The sequence below is a fragment of the Macaca mulatta genome, chromosome 1 (assembly GCF_049350105.2).
Source record: "Macaca mulatta isolate MMU2019108-1 chromosome 1, T2T-MMU8v2.0, whole genome shotgun sequence".
Classification (NCBI taxonomy): Eukaryota; Metazoa; Chordata; class Mammalia; order Primates; family Cercopithecidae; genus Macaca; species Macaca mulatta.
The window spans coordinates 162,547,181-162,573,663 of NC_133406.1; the positions used below are offsets into that span (position 1 = coordinate 162,547,181).

The 26,483-nt window shown below is 38.5% G+C and overlaps 2 protein-coding genes across 22 annotated transcripts in view; one reads left to right on the forward strand and one right to left on the reverse strand.

Moving 5' to 3' along the window:
• Positions 1-25,375, reverse strand: part of DNAJB4 (DnaJ heat shock protein family (Hsp40) member B4) — a 37,614-nt gene extending 12,239 nt beyond the window's left edge. The window contains exons 1-4 of one of the 12 annotated variants that reach the window (XM_077979941.1): positions 25,021-25,372; positions 23,401-23,499; positions 23,113-23,203; positions 590-831 (exon numbers count right to left, since the gene is read on the reverse strand). In XM_077979941.1, coding sequence (XP_077836067.1) covers positions 590-800 — 211 coding nt within the window. In that variant the 5' untranslated portion in view covers positions 801-831; positions 23,113-23,203; positions 23,401-23,499; positions 25,021-25,372. Of the gene's footprint in view, positions 1-589; positions 968-6,795; positions 6,913-23,112; positions 23,204-23,400; positions 23,500-23,922 lie in introns of those variants that run through there. The other 11 variants (XM_077980056.1, XM_077979907.1, XM_077980011.1 and 8 more) reach the window with 11 other exon arrangements.
• A 194-nt stretch (positions 25,376-25,569) lies between these two features.
• FUBP1 (far upstream element binding protein 1) overlaps positions 25,570-26,483 on the forward strand; it is a 39,923-nt gene continuing 39,009 nt past the window's right edge. For all 10 annotated transcript variants that reach the window (XR_003722041.2, XR_003722046.2, XR_013400900.1 and 7 more), the window contains exon 1: positions 25,570-25,757. Coding sequence is in view for 6 of the 10 variants with exons in the window: in XM_077953632.1 (XP_077809758.1) it covers positions 25,638-25,757 (120 nt within the window). In the remaining 4 variants the exon portion in view is untranslated. The remainder of the gene's footprint in view (positions 25,758-26,483) is intronic.

The following is a 26,483-nucleotide window of genomic DNA, read 5'->3' on the forward strand; positions in this document are numbered from 1 at the left end:
TTTCCTCTCCAGGCAGAATGCCAAAAACAACTAGAAGCTAAATGCCTGCGCCTTCTGCTTCTGAGAGTCACAACTCTGTCTTGTTCAGTCTAAACTAGCCTTGCTATAAGAAAGGCAAAAAACTACTTTTTGTTTTTGTGAATACAGTATAAACTACTCAGAACCTGAAACGCCAATCTTAAGGTTTTAAATGACTAAAGACTCTATTGGTTCTGGCAGAAAATTCATTAGAAAACGAAACAGGTTGCATAAGACTTTTGACACAATTTACTAATAGGTATGGGAATTCAAGGTTTCTTTTAAAATATACAATGTTAACATTGTAAGTCTAATGAAAAATATGTATAATACAAAATGCTAAAATAAAAAAGGCAAACAAGGACATTTCATTCATAGCTCTGCAATACTCATTCATATGACCAGAGATGAAATCTTGTTATTATCCATTATTTGTCCTTCTACTTTTGATATGACTGAGAATCAAATTTAAGGATAACCACAAGCTGAGAGAGAGGGGAAAAAAGGCTGGGAGAGAGAGAGAAAAAGAGACAGAGTCGAAGAGACAGAAAGATATGCAGAGAATACTTACCTTCCTCCCCAAACTGATCATATATTTCTCTCTTTTTAGGATCACTCAATACTTCATAAGCTTCTGCGACCTCTTTAAATTTTTCCTCTGCCTGAGGAGATTTGTTCTTGTCCGGATGAAATTTGAGGGCTTGTTTTCGGTAAGCCTTTTTAATATCTTCATCTGAAGCTCCTTTCTCAATTCCCAAAATGCAATAATAGTCTTTCCCCATTTCGAATGCCTTGAAATTAACTTAGATTTCCCTTTGTAAAAGAAAACAGTGTCCCCAGTCTTAGCAATAGACAGATTCTAAGAAAAATAAACCAAGCTGGGTATTTTAAAAGTTAATCAGCAATTCAGCTAGCTGTCTTAAGGCAGCAAGCAGACAGCGTCTCTGTATTCAATCCTTCCCCAACGGCTCACTTACAGATAAATATACACTACACGGGAGACAGCCTCCTTCTAGATCCTCCCATTTTCACTACGTGTCTCTGTACTTTCTAGAACAGCAAATGCTACAGGACGTCACTTTCCCAGCTGCCTCTAGTCAAAGTACTGAGCTATGTTTTCTCCTCCTCCACGATTAACTATTCATTTTCCGACTGGCTCTACCATCTTTATTTCCTAATTAAACAGGCCAAATGGGTCAACATGCCAATATTTCAACACAGAATGTCACAACTATGTATTTATGTATTCCATACTAGGTGAAAAATCATTACAGTCATTAAACACCATATGTTAAAAGAAGTTAAAGTTAATATACAGATAAAAGGAAAGACAAACCTGCTTTAGGCATTATTTAATTTTAAGCTATTTTTTAAGTATATAATATTAAAATATGGGTTATTTAAATTAGGATTTTTAAATAATTTACATCATCTTCAAAATTCCTGACGTGTATCAATCAGAAATGCCAGAAACTTTGTGTACTAGTTTCACATTGTTAAAATATTATCTATAATAAAATTCAAATGCATTATTTTAAAATAAGTAAAGGACTTAAACACGATTTTAGCTAACTATTTCTAGTATACATGAGTTCATAGTTCTGGCAAATAAATATTTATTTTTGAAATTTTAGTATCTGGATTTAGTTACTTCAACTAAACTAAAACTGAATGAGGTCCCTGCTACCCCTTAACCCCTGTCCCCTGCAGCCACCCCACAGGGTCCCTATTTAAAGAATTTTGGTGCTGCAGGAAAGCTAGAACAAAGTATCAGGTTACAGACAGTACATACTCATGTTCCTTACAAGGCTTAACTGCAACTGGATCAATGTAAAATTTGGATATGCCACTTAAGGGGCAGTAGTATGAGAAATATTTTTTTCTTTCAAAAACACATTTCCCTAATTATAAATATATATGCATTGTTGGAGATTTTGGAAAACACAGAAAAAAAGTTTTTAAAACTCTCCCTACAATACCATTTTAAGTAATCCCTGTTAAATATTGCTGCATTTACTTCTAATCCTGTTTTCTATGAATATTCATGATTATTTGCTGTAGTTCTATAATTTTTTGTTAACAAAGTTAGAACATAGCATTTATATACCCTTTTGATGCCTGCTTTTGAAAATATAACATATTTTGGGTATTTATGAGACATTTTCAATGTATATAACTCATCTTTTATCTGCTGTATGGTTTTCTCATCTTTTCAAAAATGTTCTCATTTCTATTAGAGAGATAGATTAATAAGAAAATGTCAAAAGAATTGCACACAGTCCAAATACCTTGAGTCTGTAAACATTAAAAAAACCTTTATGAGGAAAAGAAAACGTACATATATGTTTAGAATATAATAAAGGGTAATAATGTGTTAACCTTTAAAGAAATGAGAACGCCTACTCTATATGCCAAGCAATGATGATTCAGCAATTCTTTCTGAATGTTCATCTTTATGCATTTTGACAGCTATGATTTTCTACTCTTTAAAATTCTCTACTTTAAAGACATCTTGACATTAGAAATGTATAACATTGATCTAGCCTACCTGTAGGTTACAGAGGTTTGTCAGCTATTTATCAATTTTTTTAGCATCACCAAGAAATACTCAATGTCAAAAGGTACTTTCAAATCCAAAACACTTAGTGAAAAATGCTAATACCCAAAGTCACCTTAAGACTCCCAGTTTTAAAAAGCATATTGCCAAACTGAAATCCAGTGCAAGGATCAGTATTGCACAGAGTAAAAACATAATAAAAAATCACCTATTACAAAATTCATTTCCAAGGGAGTTCCTTTAAATATTCATTACCAAAGGAATGGTGACTTTACTATTTAACAACCGGAAATTGTTCTGGTGGGTAGTGTTTGTAGAAAAAAAAATACTTATTTGATTCAATCATTTTCAGAGAGCTAGAAATATTATCAAAACTTGACACAGTAAATTATTTTAGAGAACCTGAAGACTGGGTCTTTCACATTTGTGAGAAATTATATTATATCTTAACAGACAGAAAGAAATCTGGCTCCCTAGATACCGAAAAGGGTGAAAAGGGATTTTCACGTCTTCAAATATCACACACACACACAAGAATCATAGTAGTAGTAAAGTTGAAAAGCAAGAATTCACCTCAACATTGACATTTCAAGTTAGTAAGAAAGCAAATACAACTGTGATTTATGGCTATTAATACAACAATCTGGCTAGCTTTTGGTAAAATGAGCAGATACTTGCACACTTGTAGCTTTGTAAATAATTCAAACATCTGGCAATTGTAAAAGCCACTAAATATTATTTTAATAGCTCTATAAATACCACACCTGGAAATTTATCCTTAGAAAATAATTTAAAGACAATAATTATATTTACAAATATACCGATTGCAAATAGATGAAATAGGGTAAAGCATCAAGATGATCATCATTAAAAGTATATAGTACTTTGGAGATCTTTTACTCTTATATTCACTTTTTCAGACTGAGATGTCTTCTCTACTACTTAGGAGTTGAAATCCATTATACAATACGATCACTTTACATTAAATCTTGGTCATCCAAGTTTGTATGATATGAGTGCAGCAATTTTTTTGGGGGGGCATGGGGTGGGACTGTCATTCCTGCAAATCATTATGACAAAAACAGGAAGAGTATGTAAGAGGGAGAGTAGTGGTAGCCTGTAGGGGAAATGGAACAGAGAAGAGCTGTGATCAAAGCTTATTTAATAAATTTTTTTTTTAAAATTATTTGTTTTAAAGGTAAAATAAAACCAAAAAAATACATAGAAATAGTCTATCTGAAATATTTAGAAATCACATAAATGCCTGCTTATTTGATGTTATAGGTTATATGAACGTGTGACGTTAAGTTTGAAGAGAACAAAAACCAGCTTGAGTTAGTAATTGACATACATTTTTTCCCTTAAAACTAAAGAATGCTGTGTTTTTAACAGGGATATAAAAATTAGCACTTGCATTTTAAAATTTTTACTTTACTACTCAAACATTGGTAAGATTATTCCATGAAGACATAATTCTCTTCCCTTTATTAAAAGAAAACTACAGTCAGGTGAGGTGGCTCATGCCTGTAATCACAGCACTTTGGGAGGCCAAGGCAGAAGGATCACTTGAGCTCAGGAGTTCAAGACCAGCCTGGGCAACATATTGAGACCTTATCTCTACTAAAAACTAATTTTTTTAAAAAATGGAAATTAATATAGTATTTAACCACAAAAAACTAAAAGTATAATTTGTCATTCAATTGATGTCATCCTCATCTTCTACTTTGACTTTATTCATATATAATAGAAAACAAGTTTTCTTTTTCCAACTCACAAATCATTTCTCAGTTTAAAATAAAATAGTACAGAAAAAGATAAAATGCCATGAGTCTCAGAAGAAATTACATCAAAATTCAGATCATCACTTAAACGCTTGAGGACAAATGACTTCTCATATTTTACCAACGCACCTGTGAAAAACTTTTCTTGGCAATATTTAATTCTTAAATGGATCACATTTAGTCCTAAAAATTCTTTTAATTTCTTTTCTTTTCTTTTTTTCTTGAGATGGGGCTTGCTCTGTCACCCAGGCTGCAGTGCAGTGGCACAATCACAGCTCACTGAACCCTTGAACTCCTGGGCTCAAGTGATCCTGCTGCCTCAGCCTCTCAAATAGCTGGGACTACAGGCCAATGTGACAACATCTGGCTTATTTTAATTTTTTATAGAGACCAGGTCTCACTATGTTGCCCAGGCTAGTCTCCAACTCCTGAGCTCAAACAATCTTCCTCCCTTGACCTCCCAAGATCCTGGGATTACAGGCATAAACCAGGGTGCTTGGCCCATGAAATTTCGTTCTTTACTTTTCTTTTATTTTCTTTTTTTTTTTTTTTTTTTTTGAGACAGGGTCTCGCTCTGTTGCCCAGGCTGGACCAGACTGGAGTGTAGTGGCACAATCTTGGTTTACTGCAACCTCTGCCTCCTGGGTTTTAAGAAATCTCTGCCTCGGCCTCCCAAATAGCTGGGATTACAGGTGCGTGCCACTACGCCCAGCTAATTTTTTTGTATATTTAGTAGAGACGAGGTTTCGCCGTCTTGGCCAGGCTGGTCTTGAACTCCTGACCTCGATCCACCCACCTCAGCCTCCCAAAGTGCTGGGATTACAGGCATGAGCCACCACGCCCGGCCATGACATTTCTTATACAGTGATTCATATTAGAAAATTATGACCTCCATTTCCCAATACTTCCTGTCCAAGAATAAGCAAATAAACTGAGGCTCTTTTATACTCTGTTAATAGTGCTTTTAGATATTTGAATATATCACCTCAGAGTATATAAAAGTGATTATAATATTTGCCAAGGTGAAACCCAGGGAATATTAATATAGTGGTTAAAGCACAGATTTTGGAGCCGGAGTGCCTGGGTTAGAATCCTGGTAACACTACTTACAGCTGTAAGACCTTGAACTTAAATCTCTCTGACCTCACCTTCCTCATCTGTCAAACAGAGTTAACTCTGTTAACTGTTAAGCTGGTAACATTAATACCAATTTAGGACTGTTGTGAGGATTAAATGGGATCAATGTGTGATATACTTAAATGTGATTGGCACATAGTGAGGACTACCAAAGTGTTAGCTGCTCTTATGATGATGATAATCTCATATGAACTTGAATTTTTTTTCCAGAAAAATTACTACACCATATGTATAACAAAATGTTCTTATTTACAAGCATACATGCACACACACTCACACATACACAGCTGTCCAACTGGTATTTCTAAATATTCCAGTTAATATTTGCTACTCATTCATGTTGATTTTGTTAAAATTTAAAATCATTAAAACTTCCCATAGGTAGCATTCATTATATTTCAATTCCAGTGTTTATATTCTTAAAGTATATATCTTTGATTTTGGAGTCAGAAGATCTGTCCAGTCTTAATATCTGTTGATGCCTCACATATCTCACTTGTACTAAATTACTTGAAAATTACCTAGGGGAAACCATTATTTATCAATTCCTCTTAAAGGGCTAGCATAAAAGAATAAAGACTTAAGTATCTGAATACTTGGTTTCCAATCTCAGTTATCCCACTTAACAGGTGAGTAACTTAGATAAATCATTTAAATTATCTGAATACCTAACTCACAAAGATTATTGTAAGAGTCAGATAATACATGTGACAGCACTACAATTTATATGACATCTACATATAAATTATTTTCAGTATTTTAAGCTACACAAACTATTTTGCTACCACTTGGATGTTTATTGACAAATAGTCTCCTTTGACTCAGGAAGTTTTACTTGGCATAAAGCATTACAATAACTACCAGATTCACCCCCAAAGGAGTCTGGCATCACCCAAGATCATGCCTCTTGCCAAGTTCCCTTATCAGACCATTATCTCTGAATTTTACTATCTTCTCACACAGTGTTTAAAAAAAAAAAAAAAAAACCTGTTCTATGCCTTCCCCATAATAACATTTATATAACACTTTACAGTTTATAATATACTTGCATATGCTTTCTCACATGTAATCTGCACATACATCTGATACTCAAGTGATAAGATTTCAAAGAGCTTTTCTATAACTACAGTCTAATAATGAGCTAAGATATTCTTGACAATAGTTAAACATACACTGTTCCAATATTAACATAAAACTAGAGGGTACTAGGCTGTCTATCCTAATGTTTCACCTGTTTTTAAGATATCTAAATAGTTATATAAAATCAAATTATTGGCCATTTAATAATGGACTATATCTTACCTCTACATATTATAGTTTCCTAAAAAGCCGGTAAGCACTAAGAGGCATCATTACCATAGATTGCTGTAGAGCAAATGCTTGATGTAAGTCTGGAACTCAGACCCCCAATTCTCATTCCTGTGAAAAGGTTCCAGAGCATAATAGTTAAAATACCTATCAATTTTGTGATGGCTGCAAATGCAACTTTGTCTTTAGGGGAAAAATAGGGAAATTTTTATTTATTTATTGTGTGTGTGTTGCCAAGATACAGACCCATAAAATCTACTTATTTATTTATTTAGAGACAGGGTCTCACTCTGTCGCCCAGGCTGAGGTGCAGTGGCACGATCTCAGCTCACTGCAGCCTCGACCTCCTGAGCTCAAGTGATTTGCCCACCTCAGCCCCCAGAGTAGCTGGGACCACAGGCATGCGCCACTGTGCCTGGCTAATTTTTCTATTTTTAGTACAGATGGGGTTTCACCATGTTGACCAGGCTGGTCTAGAACTCCTGGCCTCAAGCGATCCACCCACCTTGGCCTCCCAAAGTGCTGAGATTACAGGCGTGAGCCACCGCGCTCAGCTGAGAAATTTTAAAGAGATTCACTTATTACCTTATCTATTTTACAAGCTGAAAGATGTAAACTTAAGGCAAGTGTCTTTAAGACATTAAATCCTATCCATTTAAGCTTAAATTGTTCTAGAAATCCTACTCCCCCATGCCCCTTACCTATAAATGTCCTTTCTTAGAAAATGGCAGTAGTTTGGATTCATATTTGGAATTTGTCAATAGTATCTGACTGTCCATTTTATAGTTTTGATGGATACACAAACTGTTTTAAAAGTTGGTTATCATAGTGCACATTTCCTATGAATAAAGTATTTCAATCACTCAGCAAATACTTATGGAGTGCTTATTTTGTGTCACACACTATTTTAGGTGCTGTTAACTAGATAGACATTATCCTTGCTCTCATTCAACTCACATTCTAGAGGGGGAAGACAAACAATAAAAAGTTAATAATGAAATGAGATCGTTTTAAGAGCTTTAAAGATAGTAAAACAGAAGCCGGTGCGGTGGCTCACACCTGTAATCCCAGTACTTTGGGAAGCTAAGGACCGCAAATCACTTGAGGCCAGAAGTTCAAGACCAGCCTGGCCACCATGGCAAAACCCCATCTCTACAGAAAATACAAAAATTAGCTGGGCATGGTGGTGCGCACCTGTGATCCCCAGCTACTCAGGAGGCTGAGGTGAAAGGATCATTTGGGCCTGGGAGGTGGAGGTTGCAGTGGGCCAAGATCACGCCACTATACTCCAAACTGGGTGACAGAGGGAGACTCTGTCTCAAAAAGAAGAAAAAAAAAAGTTAATTATTATCCTCAACTTGGGCTGGAGTGGTGGGGATAAGAAAGACTTCAGAACAGAAAAATGTGAGCAAAGTCATTAAAGACTGATAGATTTTGAAAGAGAAAGGGAGAATTTGCAATTTGGATCAGGAACACAAAGTCAAGAAGCAAAAGAGCATAAAATGTATTTGATACAGCAAAAATACTGGTTGAGATTAATGCATGCAAGTTAGGAAGGCTTGCCCTAGGAAGCTGGCAGAAAATAAGTTATGGTCAGATTGTTCGAAGTTTTTATTTTTTATTGGGACAGGGTTTTACTGTCACCCAGGCTGGAGAGCAGTGGCATTGTCACAGATCACTGCAGGCATGATCTCCTGGGCTCAGCCTCCCAAGTAACTGGGATTACAGGCTAACGTCACCACTACATCTGGCTAATATATATACATACATATTTTGTAAAGACAGGTTCTCACTATGTTTCCCAGGCTGGTCTCGAACCCCTGGGCTTAAGCAATCCTCCTGTCTCAACCTCCCAGTGTTGGGATTACAGGCATGAGCAACTGCACCCAGCTGAAAGTTTTTAATGTCACACTTGATGACTGCTCTTTCATGCTCTTCAAAAAGCACTAATTCAATAGTTTGGTCTTTGAAAAAAAATTACCTGAAGAGGTTGCTTCATTTCTTAAGTGTCCATTTATTTCCAAACCAATGAAATTACTTCTCTGGTTGTCAGTAAGGTAAAGGGTTCTTAACAAAGTTTCATTAATAATTTGTAAGCTTCCTGGCCAGGTGCTGTGGCTCACACCTGTGGTTCTAGCTACTCTAGAGGCTGAGGCAGGAGGATCACTTGAGCCCAGGAGATTAAGATTGCAGTGAGCCGCGATCGCAGTCCACCCGGGTGACAGACAGAGATTCTGGCTCAAATAATAATAATTTGTAAGCCTCCAAGAGCACCAACATAAGATGGCAAACTAACTTGAAATGGTTAGTAGGAAAAAAAAGTTTTAGTCATAATTCTCTGTGGACTATTGTCTGTATCATCAAAATTTCCATTTTATCACTATAGTAATGTTACTAATTCCCCAGGTTTTCAAATTTTGACACTGTGTCATGGCTTGGTTTTATAATACTTTCCCTGAACGAAGCACTATAATATACACATTTAAATTTTTTGTCTAGTGGTCTTTAAAACAATATTTTAAACTAAGTTTAAATAATTAAAAAGTATACGCCTTTGAAAAAATAAGAAAATAAACTTGCTTTAAATGTATAAAAATTACTAGATTTGGAGACACCTAGGGATCAGACATATTTTATACTTAAAAAAATAAACCAGCCAGGTGCAGTAGCTCACACCTGTAATCCCAGTATTTTAGAAGCACGAGGTGAGAGGATCACTTGGGCCCAGGAGTTTGAGACTAGCCTGGGCAACAAAGTGAGAACTCCATCCCTACAAAAAAAATTTACAAATTAGCCAGGCATGGTGGCATGTGCCTGTAGTCCCAGGTACTCAGGAGGCTGCTGAGGCAGGAGGATGGCTTGAGTCCAGGAGGTCAAGGCTGCATATGGGCCATGATCATGCCACTGTATTCAAACCTGAGTGACAGAGTAAGACCCTGTATCCAAAAAAAAAATATATATATATATATATATACACATATACTTTCCTTTTTGGGGGCATATAGAACTAACTTATTCTAACTGGGATGAATAAAATATTCAAGCAACAACTAGCCGTTCTTTCTTACCCTCTTTTACAAGAAGTCCTTAAAAGCTTGCTAATGACTAGTGAATGTACAGTGAGCTAATATACTTTTCTGGCATTCTGAAATAATTTAAAATAAAGAGTTTTTTTTTGTTTTTTGAGACAGACTCTCTCTGTTGCCCAGGCTGGAGTGCAATGGCACAGTCTGGGCTCACTGTAACCTCCACCTCCCGAGTTCAAGTGATTCTCCTATTTCAGCCTCCCAAGTAGCGGGGACTACAGGCATGCACCACAACACCTGGCTAATTTAAAACGAAGTGTTCTTTACACTGATTTTAAACACTGAGTTAGGCCCAGGATGATAGCTCACACCTATAATCCCAGTACTTTAGGAGGCCAAGGCAAAAGGATCACTTGAGTCTAGTAGTTCAAGACCAGCTGAGCGACATAGTGAGACCTCGTATCTACAAAAAATAAAACAAATTAGCCAGGTGTGGTGGCATGCACCTATAGTCCTAGCTACTTGGGCAGCTGAGGCAGGAGGATCACTTGAGCCCAGGGAGTTGAGGCTGCAATGAGCCATGATCACGACGTCACTGCACTTCAAGTCTGGGCAACAGAGCAAGACTGTCTCAAAACGAAAAAAAAAAAAAAAAAAACAAAAAAAAAACGAAAAAACAAAACCAAAAACACCGTATTAGCCAAAAAGTTAAAAAAGAGCTACAGAGTTTCTAGATCATTTCAAATGGGTCTTTATAAACTAATATTTCATTATAACACTTTTCCTGTGTTGAAAGATCACACTATTTAGACCAGTGCTGTCCAACAGAAATATAAAGCAAGCTACAAACGCAAGCCACATTTCTAGAAACTATATTTTAAAAGTAAAAAGAAACGTGAAATTAATTTTAATAATGTATTTTATTTAACCTAGTAAATCCAAAATATTATAATTGCAGCATTTAATCAAAATACAAATTATCAATGAAATACTTTACATTCTTTATTTTTTGTACTAAATATTTGAAATACAGTACATATTTTACACTTTGACCTCAATTCAGATAGGTACATTTCAGTAGCTTAACAGCCTCATGTGGCTAGTGGCTACTGTGTTGGACAGTGCAGATCTAGCGGTTCCTTCTAGTCAGTAGTGTTATAATCCAGTTTTTCAGAAACCTCAGCCTGTGAACCTCAGCCCAAGTATACCACATATACATACCTCTCACATGCACACTTAGGGTAAATAAAGTCTTAACAGGTGAACTCTAAAAAGATGTTCATTTTTACTTATAAAATAGTATTACATCGTTCATCTATATAAAAGATGTGAGCATTTTTTCCAAAATAATACTTTACACTTAAAGTAGTAGGAATGGATTTACACATACTTAGTTGACATATACTTTCACAATGTTTAACTGTAAAAGCGACACTAGGAAATGAGGAATCTTTTTTTTTTTTTTTTTTTTGAGACGGAGTCTCGCTGTGTCGCCCAGGCTGGAGTGCAGTGGCTGGATCTCAGCTCACTGCAAGCTCTGCCTCCCGGGTTTTTACGCCATTCTCCTGCCTCAGCCTCCTGAGTAGCCGGGACTACAGGCGCCCGCCACCTCGCCCGGCTAATTTTTTGTATTTTTTAGTAGAGACGGGGTTTCACCGTGTTAGCCAGGATGGTCTCGAACTCCTGACCTCGTGATCCGCCCGTCTCGGCCTCCCAAAGTGCTGGGATTACAGGCTTGAGCCACCGCGCCCGGCCGGAAATGAGGAATCTATGTGATTTTCACTTTTATGTTTTCTAAAATGTCTCTTCTCATACTCTTTTCTTATATGTGGCCTGAGATGTTACCTTAACTGGCTCATGAGAAAAAGGAGAGTAGTTTAAAAAAAAGAGAGAGAGAGAGAGAGTTTAAGGAGTACAGAGAAAAAAAATGTCTGTAGTCCAAGAGATAAGGCAGGAGGATATGCAGCTGTTTCACTGAACTATTAGGCTCTTAGTCAAGACTGCAACAGATTATTTAGCAAGTTTGTTCAGCTAATTGTTTACAATTCTCAAATAATTTTTTTCTTTTTTTTTTTGAGACAGTCTTGCTCTGTCACCCAGGCTAGAGTGCAGTGGTTTGATTATGGTTCACTGGAGTTTCAGCCTCTGGGGCTCAAGCAATCCTCCCAACTCAGCCTTCCAAATAGCTGGGACTACAGGCATGTGCCACCATGGCTAGCTTTTTTTTTTTTTTTTTTCTTTTGTAGATACAGGGTCTCCCTATTTTGCTCAGGCTAGTCTTGAACTCCTGGGCTGAAGCTATCTTCCCACCTCAGCCTCCCAAAGTGCTAGGATTACAGGTATGAGCCATTGTGCCTGGCCTCTCAAATGATTTAATTTAAATCAGTACCAGACTTTAACTATGAATTATCTTTATAGTATATTGCATCCATTAAGACATAATCATCAAACCACTGCTACCATGGAGACTTAACTATGATTCAAAGACTTTAATAATGGCTAACAAATACAAGTATTAGAACATTTATATAAATAAGCCAACATGTCCTATAGCATTTACCAACTACCATAAAATTCGGCCATTGATTACCTAATCCCAAATGCATGAGCTTGAACTATTGTAACTGTCTAAAGAAGGATATTTATAGTAAGAGAAAAAAAATAGGATCTCTAAAATAATTTAACTGTAAATGGATGGGTTTTAATGTTCAAGTTATTAACATTTCAAAAATATAACCTTTTTATTATCTAGGTCAAATCAGCATACCAAGCCAACCATTACTGAGACCCCGCTGTGCTATACTATTACATGTAACATGAAGGATACAACAGTATAATACATAGTCCCTACCGTTAAGGAGTTTATACTATAACTAGGCCAGGCACGGTGGCTCAAGCCTGTATCCCAGCACCTTAGAAGCCCAAGGAGGGCGGATCAATTGAAGTCAGGAGTTCAAGACCAGCCTGGCCAGCATGGTGAAACCCCATCTCTACTAAAAATACAAAAAAATTAGCCAGATGTGGTGGCACACACTTGTAGTCCCAGCTACTTGGGAGGCTGAGGCAGGAGAATTGCTTAAACCCAGGAGATGGAGGTTGCAGTGAGCCAAGATTGTTCCCCTGCACTCCAGCCTGGGTAACAGAGTGAGACTCCGTCTCAAAAAAGAGAAAAAAAAGAAAAAGGAGTTTATACTGTAACTACATAAAGTAATACGTACTGTCTATTGTTGCTTTTGCCAGACAGTGGTAGAGCTGAGTAGTTGCAGTAGAGACTGTATGGCCCACAAGGCCTAAAATAGTTACCGTCTGGCCCTTACCAGGAAATGTTTGCCAACTTCTGCTTTATACAAATTATTCTTCACTGGAGGGAGAGGAAAGTCTAAATAAAGCACTAAACATGATAAAATTTTATTGCATCTAGCAAACTTTAAAAACTATAGTTTTTACAATAAACACTCAGAAATACGCCAGGCGCAGTGGCTCAAGCCTGCAATCCTAGCACTTCGGGAGGCTGAGGCGGACAGATGACCTGAGGTCAGGAGTTTGAGACCAGCCTGGCCAACATGGTGAAACCCTGTCTCTACTAAAAATACAAAAATTAGCCAGGTGTGGTAGCACATGCCTGTAATTCCAGCTACTCAGGAGGCTGAGGCAGGATAATCCCTGCACCTGGGAGACAGAGGTTGTAGTGAGCTGAGATTGCACCATTGCACTCCAGCCTGGGCAACAGAGACTCTGTCTCAAAAAAAAATAATAAAGGTCAACATGCTTTTGCTTGTCCGACGGTAAAATGAAACTTACATGCTGATTCTCAACCTGGACATAAATGCTAAAGGGAATATATTAGAATATTTAAAGTGTGAGGTGAAATGCTTATCAAAAAGGGTGGCATATGTTTTAAAAGGCAGAGAAAGACTGTTTTAATAATCATACCTCTGTATTGTTCCCCTTGACCATTCCCATCTAATTCATCGGTTCTAGTCATAAATGATTTTGGTTATTTCCCAAAAACAAAATTTACCCTGAAGTAGTTGATTCTTGTTATGTTCTATAAAACCCATAGTTATGTTCTATAAAACATTTGCCATGGTTATGTTCTATAAAATCCATAGTTATGTTCTATAAAACATTTGCCATGGTTATGTTCTATAAAGTCATCCCAAATGCTAAATTAGAGAATACTGAATCATCGCCCCTAAGGGAAATACAGGTTAGGTTCCTGCCAGGCTCTGGTCACATTTCATCACTGATCAATACATAACCTCTTCTATGTGTATTTCTGTTAAAGACACCTTAATAATATATATTGTTGATTCACTGACACTGAACTCATAGCCAACAGAACTATGACTCATGCCTGATAAAGCTTACCTAACACGAATTTTCTCTGTAAGGCACATCACAGCCTTCTTGTGCTCAGCAACACTAGACAGCACTTTAGCACTATGCTTAGAGGCCATTTTAAATAGTAAAGTCACCAATAAAAAAAAAATAGCACAAAAATACAAAAATGTGGCACTAAATGGACCATGAAAAGGAGGTTTAGAAGTATGAGAGCTGAAACATGAGGGCAGAGCACTGACTTGTTCAACCTCAGCTAGTTCATTTTTTCTGTGCAGAGATGGTGGGAGGGGTGGCACTATGTTGCCCAGGCTGGTCTTGAACTCCTGGCCTCAAGCAATCCTTCTGCCTCAGCCTCCCAAGGTGGTGGGATTACAGATGTGAGCCTCTGTGCAAAGCTCAGCTAGTTCTTAAATTTTTTGCCACTCTGAACATGCATATGTCTAAAAATGACCTTGAAAGCATTTTGAGTATTCATTTTGGGGTTACAAATACATTTAGGTGAGCAGGCAAATTCATAAACACAGAATTGACAAATAATGAGAAACAACTGTATAATAATATCATTACTGAGAATTTTCTGCATTAACCATAATCAGTTAAAAAAATTGTTTTTGAACAGTAACATTAACAAGTACACAGGCACCAAAGTTAATACCTTTGAAGTGATTATTTGTTATATATAAAGCAAGTAGGTTATGTGTGTAGGTGTATTTCCCTCTTCCCTACTCCAGGAGCCCTTCACCTAGCTTACTCCTGCTTTGAGACTCACCCTGTAGTTGGGCTTCTGTGAAGCCCAAATTTGGGTTAGATTCCCCGGAACTTGAGCTCCTACAGTTCCCCCCATATCTCCACTGTATTACACATCACCTTACATAACCATCTGTGTGTTTAATGCCCTTCCACTGGATTGTAACCAGTGGGGTCTTGTTTTATTTTATTTCTAGAACAAGGTGTTTACAATACATTGCTGTTCAATAAACTTTTACTGAATGAATGAATCACAAAGAGATGAGTAATAACAAAAACCTAAAGTAGGATGACTATGATATAAACAGACCAACAGGTAGGATTAAGTAGTAAGAAATAGCATCTGTATAATTTGCCCAACAGCTGGATATAGGGAAGAGGAAGGATTTCAGACTGCTCATTTCTGGATTGACAAAGGTGTGCACAGTTGTGCTACTAATGAAAGTCTAGAATATAAGAAGAGTACTTTTGAAGTGGAAAGACAAGCTCTACTGTGAACATTCCTGTAACCTTATTAATAACCCCTTCATCTACGCTACTTCAATAGTTGATAAGTTTTGCTGCCTAAGACTGCATTCCTAGTTACTTATTTCTCTGGCTAACTACCTCATTAAAATGTAAGACAATATAAGGTAAATTTTATTTAATTTTTGACTCTCCAAAAACCAGCACAATGATAGTGTTGCATCTCTAAATCAATCTTGGAACTACCTATCATTGGACTTAAGCGATTCTCTTACTTAAAGCTGAAGGCATCCTAACACCACTAGTGTCCAAAAACCAAAAGATAGAAACTATTTCATGAAGGATACAGAAAAGTAAAGAAAGATGATAGAAAAGTACCTGTAAGAGTGAGAACAATTTTGGTTTCAGTAGTAATAGTTAATCCTGGTAAGCACTCAAAAAAAAATTAACAATGTGCAAGCATTATTCTAAAAACACATGTATCCTCATTGTCTCTCAGAATTCTATGAGGTAGACAGAATTGTGACCAATAAAAGTAGAAGCCAGAATGCAGTAAATTGACCATTAAGAGGGAAATGAAAATGAAATAGTAAATTTAAATATTTCTAAAAAGCTGTCTGAAGTAACGGACATAGTGGTGTAACAAAGAAAGGATAAGGGAGGTTTTAAGATAGTCCAGAGAAGAAAACAATATAGAGGAGGATATTTAAAAACATATAAGACATCTAATAAAAGAATTGCTTAAATGACATCTCAAAGATAAGATTTGATGTGATTTGATACCAAGAGTACCAGTAGATGAGACTTGAATAAAATTAGAGGTGGGCTCTGAGATCAAAAGGAAATAGACGACAATTTATAAATTTGAAAGTAAAAGGACTAGGAAGACAAAGAAATTCATATACAGTATCAATACTCTGTTGGGATCAGGGGACATCCACTGCTAAGGATTCAGAGTAAAGTAGGGTGTTTGATAAGAATGGTGGTATTTCAGTATGTCAGTTATGGAAAATAGGGAAGCAGCTGATCAGAAACAATTACTAAATCCCACTAAGGACCCAGCTGAAACCAGAAACCATCATGAATGAACATTCATTTATTTACAAATTTTTATTACGGACCTTTCATATGCCAAGGCACCTTTCTAGGTGCTAGGGATACAGTATGAACAAAAATCCCTGCCTCATTCTCTGTACATTCTAGTGGGGGGAGAGATAAAAATTTTTAAATACTGTGAGTTGTGTTAGATAGTGGTAGAAGATAAGAAAAATAAAGCAGAAAACGTAAATAAGGGTATTAAAAATTTAGATGGGGGGCCAGAAATGATTTCAGATCAAATGATATTCGCACCACTATCTGAAAGGAAAGGAGGAAAGCTATGCATCCGTTATGCTAGAACTTATCGGATAGAGGGAAATATCAAACACCAAAGCCTAGAAGTGAAGGAATGCAAGGCATCTTTGAGGAACTGCAAGGTGGCTGAGTCAGAATGATAGAGATGGTGAAGGGGTTGAAAGATGATCAGAGAAATAACAGTTGCGGCCGGGCGCGGTGGCTCAAGCCTGTAATTCTAGCACTTTGGGAGGCCGAGACGGGCGGATCACGAGGTCAGGAGATCGAGACCATCCTGGCTAACACGGTGAAACCCCGTCTCTACTAAAAATACAAGAAAATTAGCCGGGCGAGGTGGCAGGCGCCTGTAGTCCCAGCTACTCGGGAGGCTGAGGCAGGAGAATGGCGTGAACCCGGGGGGGCGGAGCTTGCAGTGAGCCGAGATCGCGCCACTGCACTCCAGCCTGGGGCACAGAGCAAGACTCCGTCTCAAAAAAAAAAAAAAAAAAAAGAAATAACAGTTGCAATACAGAGCCTTGTAGGCCACTAAGGACTTTGACTTACATTCTGAGGGAAGATACAATGCCATTGGAGAGTTTTATGCAGACTGATAGGTCACTTTGATTCTTAAGAGCGTGGGAAAGATGGTGGGCAAGGGTGGAAGACCAATAAGAACTGATGGGCACAGTGGCTCAGACCTGTAATCTCAGCACTTTGGGATGCTGAGGCAGGAAGATAGCTTGAGGCCAGGAGTTTCAGACTAGCCTGGGCAATATAACGATACTCCACCTCTACAAAAGATAAAAAATGTCAGCCAGATATGGTGGGCACGTGCCTGTAACTCTAGCTACTCAGAAGGCCAAGGCAGGATTGCTTGAGCACAGGAGTTTGAGGTTACAGTGAGCTCTGATTATACCACTGCACTCAAGCCTGAGTGACAAAGTGAGACACTGTCTCTGGAAAAAAAATTATTTGTATATACACACACACACACACACACACACACACACACACATTCAGGTGGTTTGGCCCATGATGTAGCAGTGGAGGTGATGAGAAGTGGTGAACTTCTGGATATATTTTAAAGGTAAAGCCAACAGATTTCCTGGTGAATCAGACAGGGGATGTGAGGAAAAACCAATAATGACACCAAGGTTTTTCAACTTCAGCAAACAGAGAACAGACTTGCTACTTACTAAAATAGAGAGGGGAGAAGGGAGAAACTGGGGAGTTCAATATTGGACATATAAAATAAAGATGCATGGGGCCAGGCGCAGTGGCTCAATCTGGTAATCTCAGCACTTTGGGAGGCCAAGGCAGGAGGATTGCTTGAGGCCAGGAGTTTGAGACCAGTCTAGGCAACATAGTGAGACCCCATCTCTACAAAAAATTTAAAAATTAGCCAGGTATGCTGATGCATGCCTGTAGTCCTACTACTCAGGAGGCTGAGGCAGGGGGATCACTTGAGCCCAGGAGCTCAAGGCTGCGGTGAGCTATAATTGCACCACTGCACTTCAGTTTGAGGGACAGAGATCCTGTCTCTTAAGAAAATAATAAACAAATAAGATGCATGGAAATTCCAGTAGGCAGTTGGATATGTGAGTCTGGCATTCACAGCAGTCCAGACAAAAGACAAAAATTTGGGAAGAGTGTAGGTGATATTTAAAACCATGAGTCTAGAGGAAATTACTAGAATCAATGATAGGGTAAAAGGGCACAAGGATTGAGTCCTAGCATTCACAAATGCAGTAGTAATAACTATTACTAGGAAAGTGGGGCCTCTCCCTCACCCCTGAGATGATCCTAATTATTCTAAGCCAGCATGACACTTTATATAGACTAAGCCTGTGACTCAGCTCTGGTCAAGACAAGGCTATAAGATTGGCAGTTGTGGGCAGGGGTGGAGGGTAGGGTTGGTAGCAGAAACTTTCCCCTTCCATTTAACAATCATGACTGCATGATACCTGGAACTGTGGCAACCATTATGCAATCATTAGGGAAGTTAAGTCAAGAAGCTGAGGATGGTAGAGGGCAAAGATGAAAAAAACATGGGTACCTCATCAATTGTTAAGCTGCTAATCAACCAGCCTTAGAGCCACTCTACCCCTGGATTTTTTGTTATTATTTAAGCCACTTAAAAAGGGTTTTCATTACTTGTGGTCAAAAGTATCTGGATACAATAATCTCATTTAATTTTCAAAACAATGCTTAGGGTGCCAAAGAGTAAACAAACTCAAAAAAGGTTAAAGAATTTAGCAAGATCACGGAAGTAGCAAATGGTGATTTGAAGTTCATCTGACTCCAAAGTCTATTTGAACTGATTAAGAGTTGTTGATTTAAAGAATGGATACTACTAAAAGGCAAAGGGGAGTGGGAGTTGAGAATTACTGAAGTGACTGGCAAAGAAGGAAAGCTAGCAAGTAAGAGATGGAAAGAAAAGAGAAGTGTCAAAAGACTAGAGGAATGGAAGAAGTACATTAGGAAACAAACTGACGAGGTCATCTTGAGCAGAATATCAGACTTGAAGATTTTTATTGTTTGAGTTGTCTGGATGAAGACTAGATGCAGGCTGTGGCCATAAGTAGTGAGGAAATTGCATTCTGAGTAGTTAAGGATTAATGCAGTAATATTTACTACATGGCACACATTATTTTATGCACTTGGGATTCAGTGGTATGTGATCTGAGATGAAGTTCCCGAGCTGTAACCTGGCCAAAGGCTTGAAGTCTTTACCCCAAGATATAAACAGAGCAAAAGAATCAGGCTGACAATAAGGATGACAATGGCTCACATTCATGAGCTTGTTTCAAATAATTTAACACACACTAGGAAATTAAATATTTGATGAATGAATAATCTATCTGATCAGCTTCTCCCATTCTGACTCTTCAAACCATTGCTTAATAAGCTACAGGCTATTATTGGTGAGACTGATACAAACAATTGTCTGAAAACAATAGGGAGTCTCTGCAAAGTGATCCATGGTTTCATTCCACCTTCACTCACTAGCATGCTCAAGACAAGACGGTGAGATATATGTCTATTTTGTTTACTACTGTAGCTCTAGCACTTAGAACAATGCCCAGAATTCTTGTTGAATTGAATAAATGAATAGATTAATTAGGACTTACTAGATGCCAAGCATTATTTTCATCTCAAAGGTAAATAAGATAGCTCCTGCCCTTGATAGTTTACTACCACTTAAAGGCTCTAAGTAAAACCTCTCAATCTTCATTTATATCAAAGTGCATAGTTAAGGAGCAAGGCTGCTAAGAATCTAAAGGTAATATCTGTCCTGGATAAAAGGAGTTTAAAGCTTAACAAGCACTTAAATTTTTTAAAATTACCATTCTTGCTTGAAAAATTAGTATTTGTATTATTGCTACAATTAGATAACCTGGCATACAATGATTATGATAAATCACAGAAAACCAGTACCTCCAGATGTTTCTTCTAAAAAAAATTAATTCCTTTTTCTTAAGTACACGTCCCTTCAAATTTTTTTTAAATGAAGTGAAAATATCAGTTAATATGAAGCAACATAAAAGAACAAATGGAATCAGAAGGCAAATTCCAAAGAGATCACTGCTATAAATAGAGACATGGAAATGTCAGAACAGAGAAGCAAAGTTCCACTAAAAAACAACAAAATTGTTATACCAAGTGAGTCTTGTATCTCGAACCCACCCACTTCCAGTTAAGGATTTCACTGGCAAAGATCCTTATCTTTCAATAACCTATTTTCAGAAGGAAACGCTGTCAGTAAAGGTAGACATCCTGATTATAAAAATTAAGACGTTTTTGGTTCTGTACAGATTCTTCTTCCTCTTGTACCTAAGAAGCAGAAAACCTCCAACCCAAACACCGATGCTTCATATAGAAGATATTTCACAAAATAAAAGAGCACTGGATTAGGAATCTAGTCTTGGCTCTGCAATTAATCTTGGCACTTTGTAGAAGGCACTCAGCAATCTGTGTTAGTTTCCTCTAACATGAAATGAAACAAATGGGCGAGATTACCTTCAAGGTCTTTCTAAGACTGATATTCTAAGAAAATTTGTGTGAAGCTACCCTTCAGTGCCATCTGGCCTTAAAGGCCCTCCACATTCATAATCATATGTAGCTTTATAGGAAAATGTTAAGTGGAATAAGTAATTCAACTTGATATTTATTTAACTTTTACCAACATAAAAGCATACTGGGCAAACCAAAGAATAAGACCCGGTCCTTGACCAGCCCTCTTTTACACAGAGGGGAAAAGGGAGAGGACAAAATTTCTGTATTCATAACATTTACTACAATCTAGCCAGGGAAACAAAATTTAATTCACTTTAATTCCTCAAATATTAAATATGTTTTGTGTAAAAGGGTAGTTTTCAAATCTTGATGAGTAGAATCGACTATGATGCTTACTTTCTAAAAAAAAAAAAAAGAAAGAAATATAGATTCTCCAAAACATGATTCAGTAGGTCCAGGTAGGGCTAAGGTATCTGCATTTCTAAAAAGCACTCTTGATGATGCTGGTGACCTTTTTGTTAAGAAACTCTGCCTTAGTCTAGCTAACAAAAAGTTTGAGTTAGTCCAGTTAAAAGAAAAACTTTCAATTGATTCGTGAATAGGACATGTCCCAATTAAAAGTAGTTCAACGGCTTAGGGCTGAAGGGATAGGAAGGACTTTCATAGGATGAATGCAGAAACAAGGCAAAACATTTGATTAAAGTGGAGCAATAGTCTGATTTGGACTGATCCAGTGAAAAGTCTCTAGTTAAAGATTAATGGGCAGTTTCTGATTGGTTAAGACAGTTTACATTGAGTTAGGTTTTGGTTTGCTTATGTAGGAAGACAGGGCACTGGAGGTACCTCAGTCTAATCACTTCCCATTTAATTATTTTAAAAGCTTAAAAAAAGATGTTTCTAGACTCCGAATTCATCTCAAGACTATATACCCCTAACTAGAAACAAACCGCAACCCATTAAAAATAAGCAAAAGTCAGCCAGAGCTTGTACACTTGTGCATTTCAGCGGTTCTCAAATGTGTCTGCACTTTAGGATTAATTAACCCAGGAAGCTTTTACGGATTCAAATATAGACCAATTAAATCAGTTTCTGGGAGCAGGAGTTAGGGCTAACCTTTCTTTCTTTCTTTTTTTTGAGACAGAATCTTGGTCTGTCACCTAGGATGGAGTGCAGTGGTGCGATCTCCGCTCACTACAAGCTCGGCCTCCCGGGTTCAGGCAATTCTCCTGCCTCAGCCTCCCGAGTAGCTGGGATTGCAGGCACCAGCCACCATGCCCGACTAATGTATTTTTAGTAGAGCCGGGGTTTTACCATGTTGGCCAGGCTGGTCTTGAACTCCTGACCTCAGGTGATCCACCCGCCTCGGCTTCCCAAAGTGCTAGGATTACAGGCATGAGGCACCACACCCGGCCCACCTTTCATATTTTTTAAAAGCTCCCTGTAGCCGATGTGGGTAACCACTGAATAAATAAAAGGTCACTGCAATTGGTTAGTCAGGTTAAGTTTCATAAAAAAAGACTATTTTTAATCGGGATTTTTTTATTTAGCTAAAGGTTAATGAAAAAGATAAATGTAATAGAAGAACTGATTATCTAAATATCTGATCCAATAGGAAAAGAAACAATAAATGTTTTGACCACAAAAAAAGGGAGAATAAGAACAGTACCTACGTGAATTTTAGACATTTTGTTTTTGAGGCAACATGCAAAACCAAAGTTTTGTAGGTAGTTGTGCAGACACAGATTTGGAAACATCTGGGAAATAAGTATAGGATCAATTTACAGGAAATTACAAGTATATTAGTGCATATTTGTATATGGCAGCTTTATTATAAATTATTATAATGTATGCTATGGAATAAGCTAAACTCAATTAAGAACTGGATGATAAGGCCAGTTATTTAATTTAGATGCTTTCAGGAGTCCCAAACTTTCAATCTAACATTATTAAAGTAATAGGAAGCTGGGAGTGTTACGTCTTAAAAGAAGAGGTGAAGAGCTCTAAATTTCTCTCTAAAAATTAATAATCTATTTTCTATATATCCTATGATGCCCTGTTATGTCTGCCATGATCATAGTCAAAGGACAGATCCTGGCAATGAATGTGTGGAATAACCAAACAAATACTCCATTAATATTCAAAAAGGCCTTTTGTATAATACAGTAAAGATGTTTGTTCTTTTATTAGATTTGAAGAACACTGAAAAAGTTTGGAATGACACCTTAGCAACCCCCCAAATATTCCTCCCAGCTTCACTGAAGAGGTCCTAAAAAGCAGAATTTATTTATGTTTTCACAAAGAACCTTTATCTCAAGCATTAATTTTTCCAAAAGATTAACCTATCAAGAATTTCATTCTGGCCGGGTGCGGTGGCTCATACCTGTAATCCCAGCACTTTGGGAGGCCGAAGATGGATCACAAGGTCAAGAGTTCGAGACCAGCCTGGCCAACACGGTGAAACACTGTCTCTACTAAAAATACAAAAATTAGCTGGGCGTAGTGGTGGGTGCCTGTCATCCCAGCTACTCGGGAGGCTGACACAGAAGAACTGCTTGAAGCCAGGAGGTGGAGGTTACAGTGAGCCGAGATCATGCCACTGCACTCCAGTTTGGGCAACAGGGCGAGACTCTGTCTCATAAAAAAATAAGTCGGGCATGGTGGTGCACACCTGTAATCCCAGCTACTCCAGAGGCTGAGGTGCGAGAATCTCTTGAACCTGGGGGGGCCGAGGTTTCAGTGAGCCAAGATCGCGCCACTGCACTCCAGCCTGGGCCACGGAGGGAGCATTAAAAAAAAAAAAAAATTGAGGTCCTTACATATTTTTCAATATTCAATGATAACTAAAATAAATTGCGATATACATAAATTTGTTTTGAGGGTAAATTACAGCACTGTGGTAAATTACATTGATCCAAAGGTCTGATTGTATTGCCTAATTAATAAAATATGAAAAAATCAAGACATTCTCAAAATACAACTGGAAAATTTCTACTTAGCTATACACCCAACACTGCTTTTACTGTTTTTCTATATATTATGATTAGATCTGTAGTCCCATACGTGCACTGATTTTTCAGAAGGAAATCCCACCAAAATTTATAGGAACGGCCATGAACACTGAAAGAGATCATCACAGATATAAATGAATACGACTGCATTAAAAGCTGATTAAAGGGAAATGATGGCTCACCTGTATCTACAAGCATATTAACTGCTATTTTGGTGCTTGAGCAAATGAACACATTACTTTTAGGTTTTCAGAAAGAATGCAGCATGTATTTCTCACAATTACTCTTAAGAGCTGCTGAAAAAGAATTTTTTTTAGACCTAACCAAATAATGCCACAAACGCCACAAAGTTGAGAAAGTTCATTTTACCTCATTCTTTGTTATTTAAATAGAAATAATTTTGAAAAATAGTCACTGTGATATACTCAATAGTAAGTATCGTAACGATTCCTGGAACTTACTACTATTAACACAGTAAACTGCCACGATATGTTGGAGAAAGTCTGAAGAAATGTCTGAAATTACTTGGTAACTTAAGTACATAAGATAAAATACCAATTTACACACACACACACATATACCTAGTCCTGTGATGACAATTCAGAAGTTTACCTTACATTTGAATACCCACAAGCTGGGGTGGGAGAAACTACGCCTAAGAAGCTACAAAATCTATTTTGGCCAAGAAACAATGCTGTTCTTAAAAGACCTTAATAGTCCGGGCGCAGTGGCTCACGCCTGTAATCCCAGCACTTTGGGAGGCTGAGGCGGGTGGATCACGAGGTCAGGAGATCGAGACCATCCTGACTAACACGGTGAAACCCCGTCTCTACTAAAAATACAAAAAATTAGCCGGACGTGGTGGCGGGCGCCTGTAGTCCCAGGTACTCGGGAGGCTTAAGTAGGAAAATCGCTTGAACCCAGGAGGCAGAGGCTGCAGTGAGCCGAGTCCGCGCCACTGCACTCCAGCCGAGGTAACAGAGCGAGACTCTGTCTCAAAACAAACAAACAAACAAACAAACAACCTTAACAAAAATGGCCATGGACACGTACAAATACTAGGTTACTAAATTTGGCTAACACTGAACTTTAAGAACAATCACGTTTTTGGATAAAGAAAAGGGCAGCCATATTTTTAGAGCCTCATCTACATTATTTTAAACAAAAACTTAAAATATGGTCGAGAACTAACAGGCTTCCAGCCTGAATTCAACACCCCCCTCGTGATAAAACTCAAAAATCTGACAGCCTGGAAGTAAAATACAGGGACACTTTACTACCCTGAAAATCATGCTGGGTTCCCGCTAGGCCGGGTAGACGTTTTCGGGAGCATCACCGCGCGGCGTCTCGCAAGCGCTTCTCTCCAGGCGCCCTCCGGGCGGCAGCGCTCTCGAGACACTGTTGCGTCGCCGTCACGCCCGTCGCTGTCACGCCCTTCCCCGCGGACACCGAGAATGACCCATGGCGGAAAATTCTACCGCACTACCTCCCTGAGGCAGCGACCGGTAAGAAACAACCCTTTCTTCAGGATTCCCACCACCCAATCCCACTCGCTGTCAACTGGCTACTGTCACCCACCACCCTGCAGGAACAATTACCCAGCCTCACCGCAAGAACGCGCGGAGAGGAGGCGCCAAAAGAAACCCTATTCTCGCGAAATCTTAAACCTAATTCTCGCGACGTCTCTGTTTCTGTCGTTCTTTCTCAGCCTTAGCCCCACACTAGCGCGTTGCCCGGAAACATCGCGAGATTTCGTTCCTTCAGTCTCCACCCCTTTACGGCACGATGGTCGCGCAAGAATGTGATACAGCTTCGACGGCCGCCATTTTCTTTCTTTCTTAGCTGTTAGCTGAGAGGAAGTCTCTGAACGGGCGGCAGCGGCTAGCGTAGTGTAACCATGGCAGACTATTCAACAGTGCCTCCACCGTCTTCTGGCTCAGCTGGTGGCGGCGGTGGTGGCGGTGGTGGTGGAGGAGTTAACGACGCTTTCAAAGATGCACTGCAGAGAGCCCGGCAGGTAAGTGTGGACCGCGCGGCGGAATCCCGAAAGCTCACGGTAATTGGCCGCTGACTGAGTAGGCCGCTACCCTTTAGCGCATGAGGAAGAGGAAAGAGGTGTCCTTCCGGGCTGAAATGTGAGGAGACACGTTTCCCCTTGTTGGTAATAAAGATTAGAGACCAGAACTCAGTTTTGTGTTCTTGGTGTGTAATCCACTTAGAACCCCGACGCGTGCTACGCAAAGGCCTGAAGTCTTTCTCCCGCTTCTGCGGCACTCGTGTGTCGCCAGCGAGCTAGCTTAGCCTCCCCTTTTCCTCGAGATGAAGATCCTCTTCCAGGGGATAAAGCGCAGGTAGTTTCACACAATTTAATGGAAGGTTCTGGTAATCAGTTTGGGAAAGAACTAGGGTCGGTCTCCTGGAGCCATAGCAAGGGAAGGGATTTGTCGTTAAAGTAGCCTTTACAGCTCATTTCCGTTCCCTCTCGCAATTAAAACCGCTTTCGGTACCTTTCACCTTCTCACCTCTACAAGGAAGGGACTTGAAAGCCGTCTTTTTCTGGGCGGGATTTACGCGTCAGTCTGTTCTAACAGTCAGTCCCCCTTATTTCTCAAAATGGCCTCAGGCCCATTATACCAGAGGTTTCAATTTGAATCTGCCTCTCTGTTAAGAGTCGTAAACTGACCAGACCTCTTTGTATTACGTAGTGCGTACATTTGCCCTGAAGACACCACTTTCCCAGACG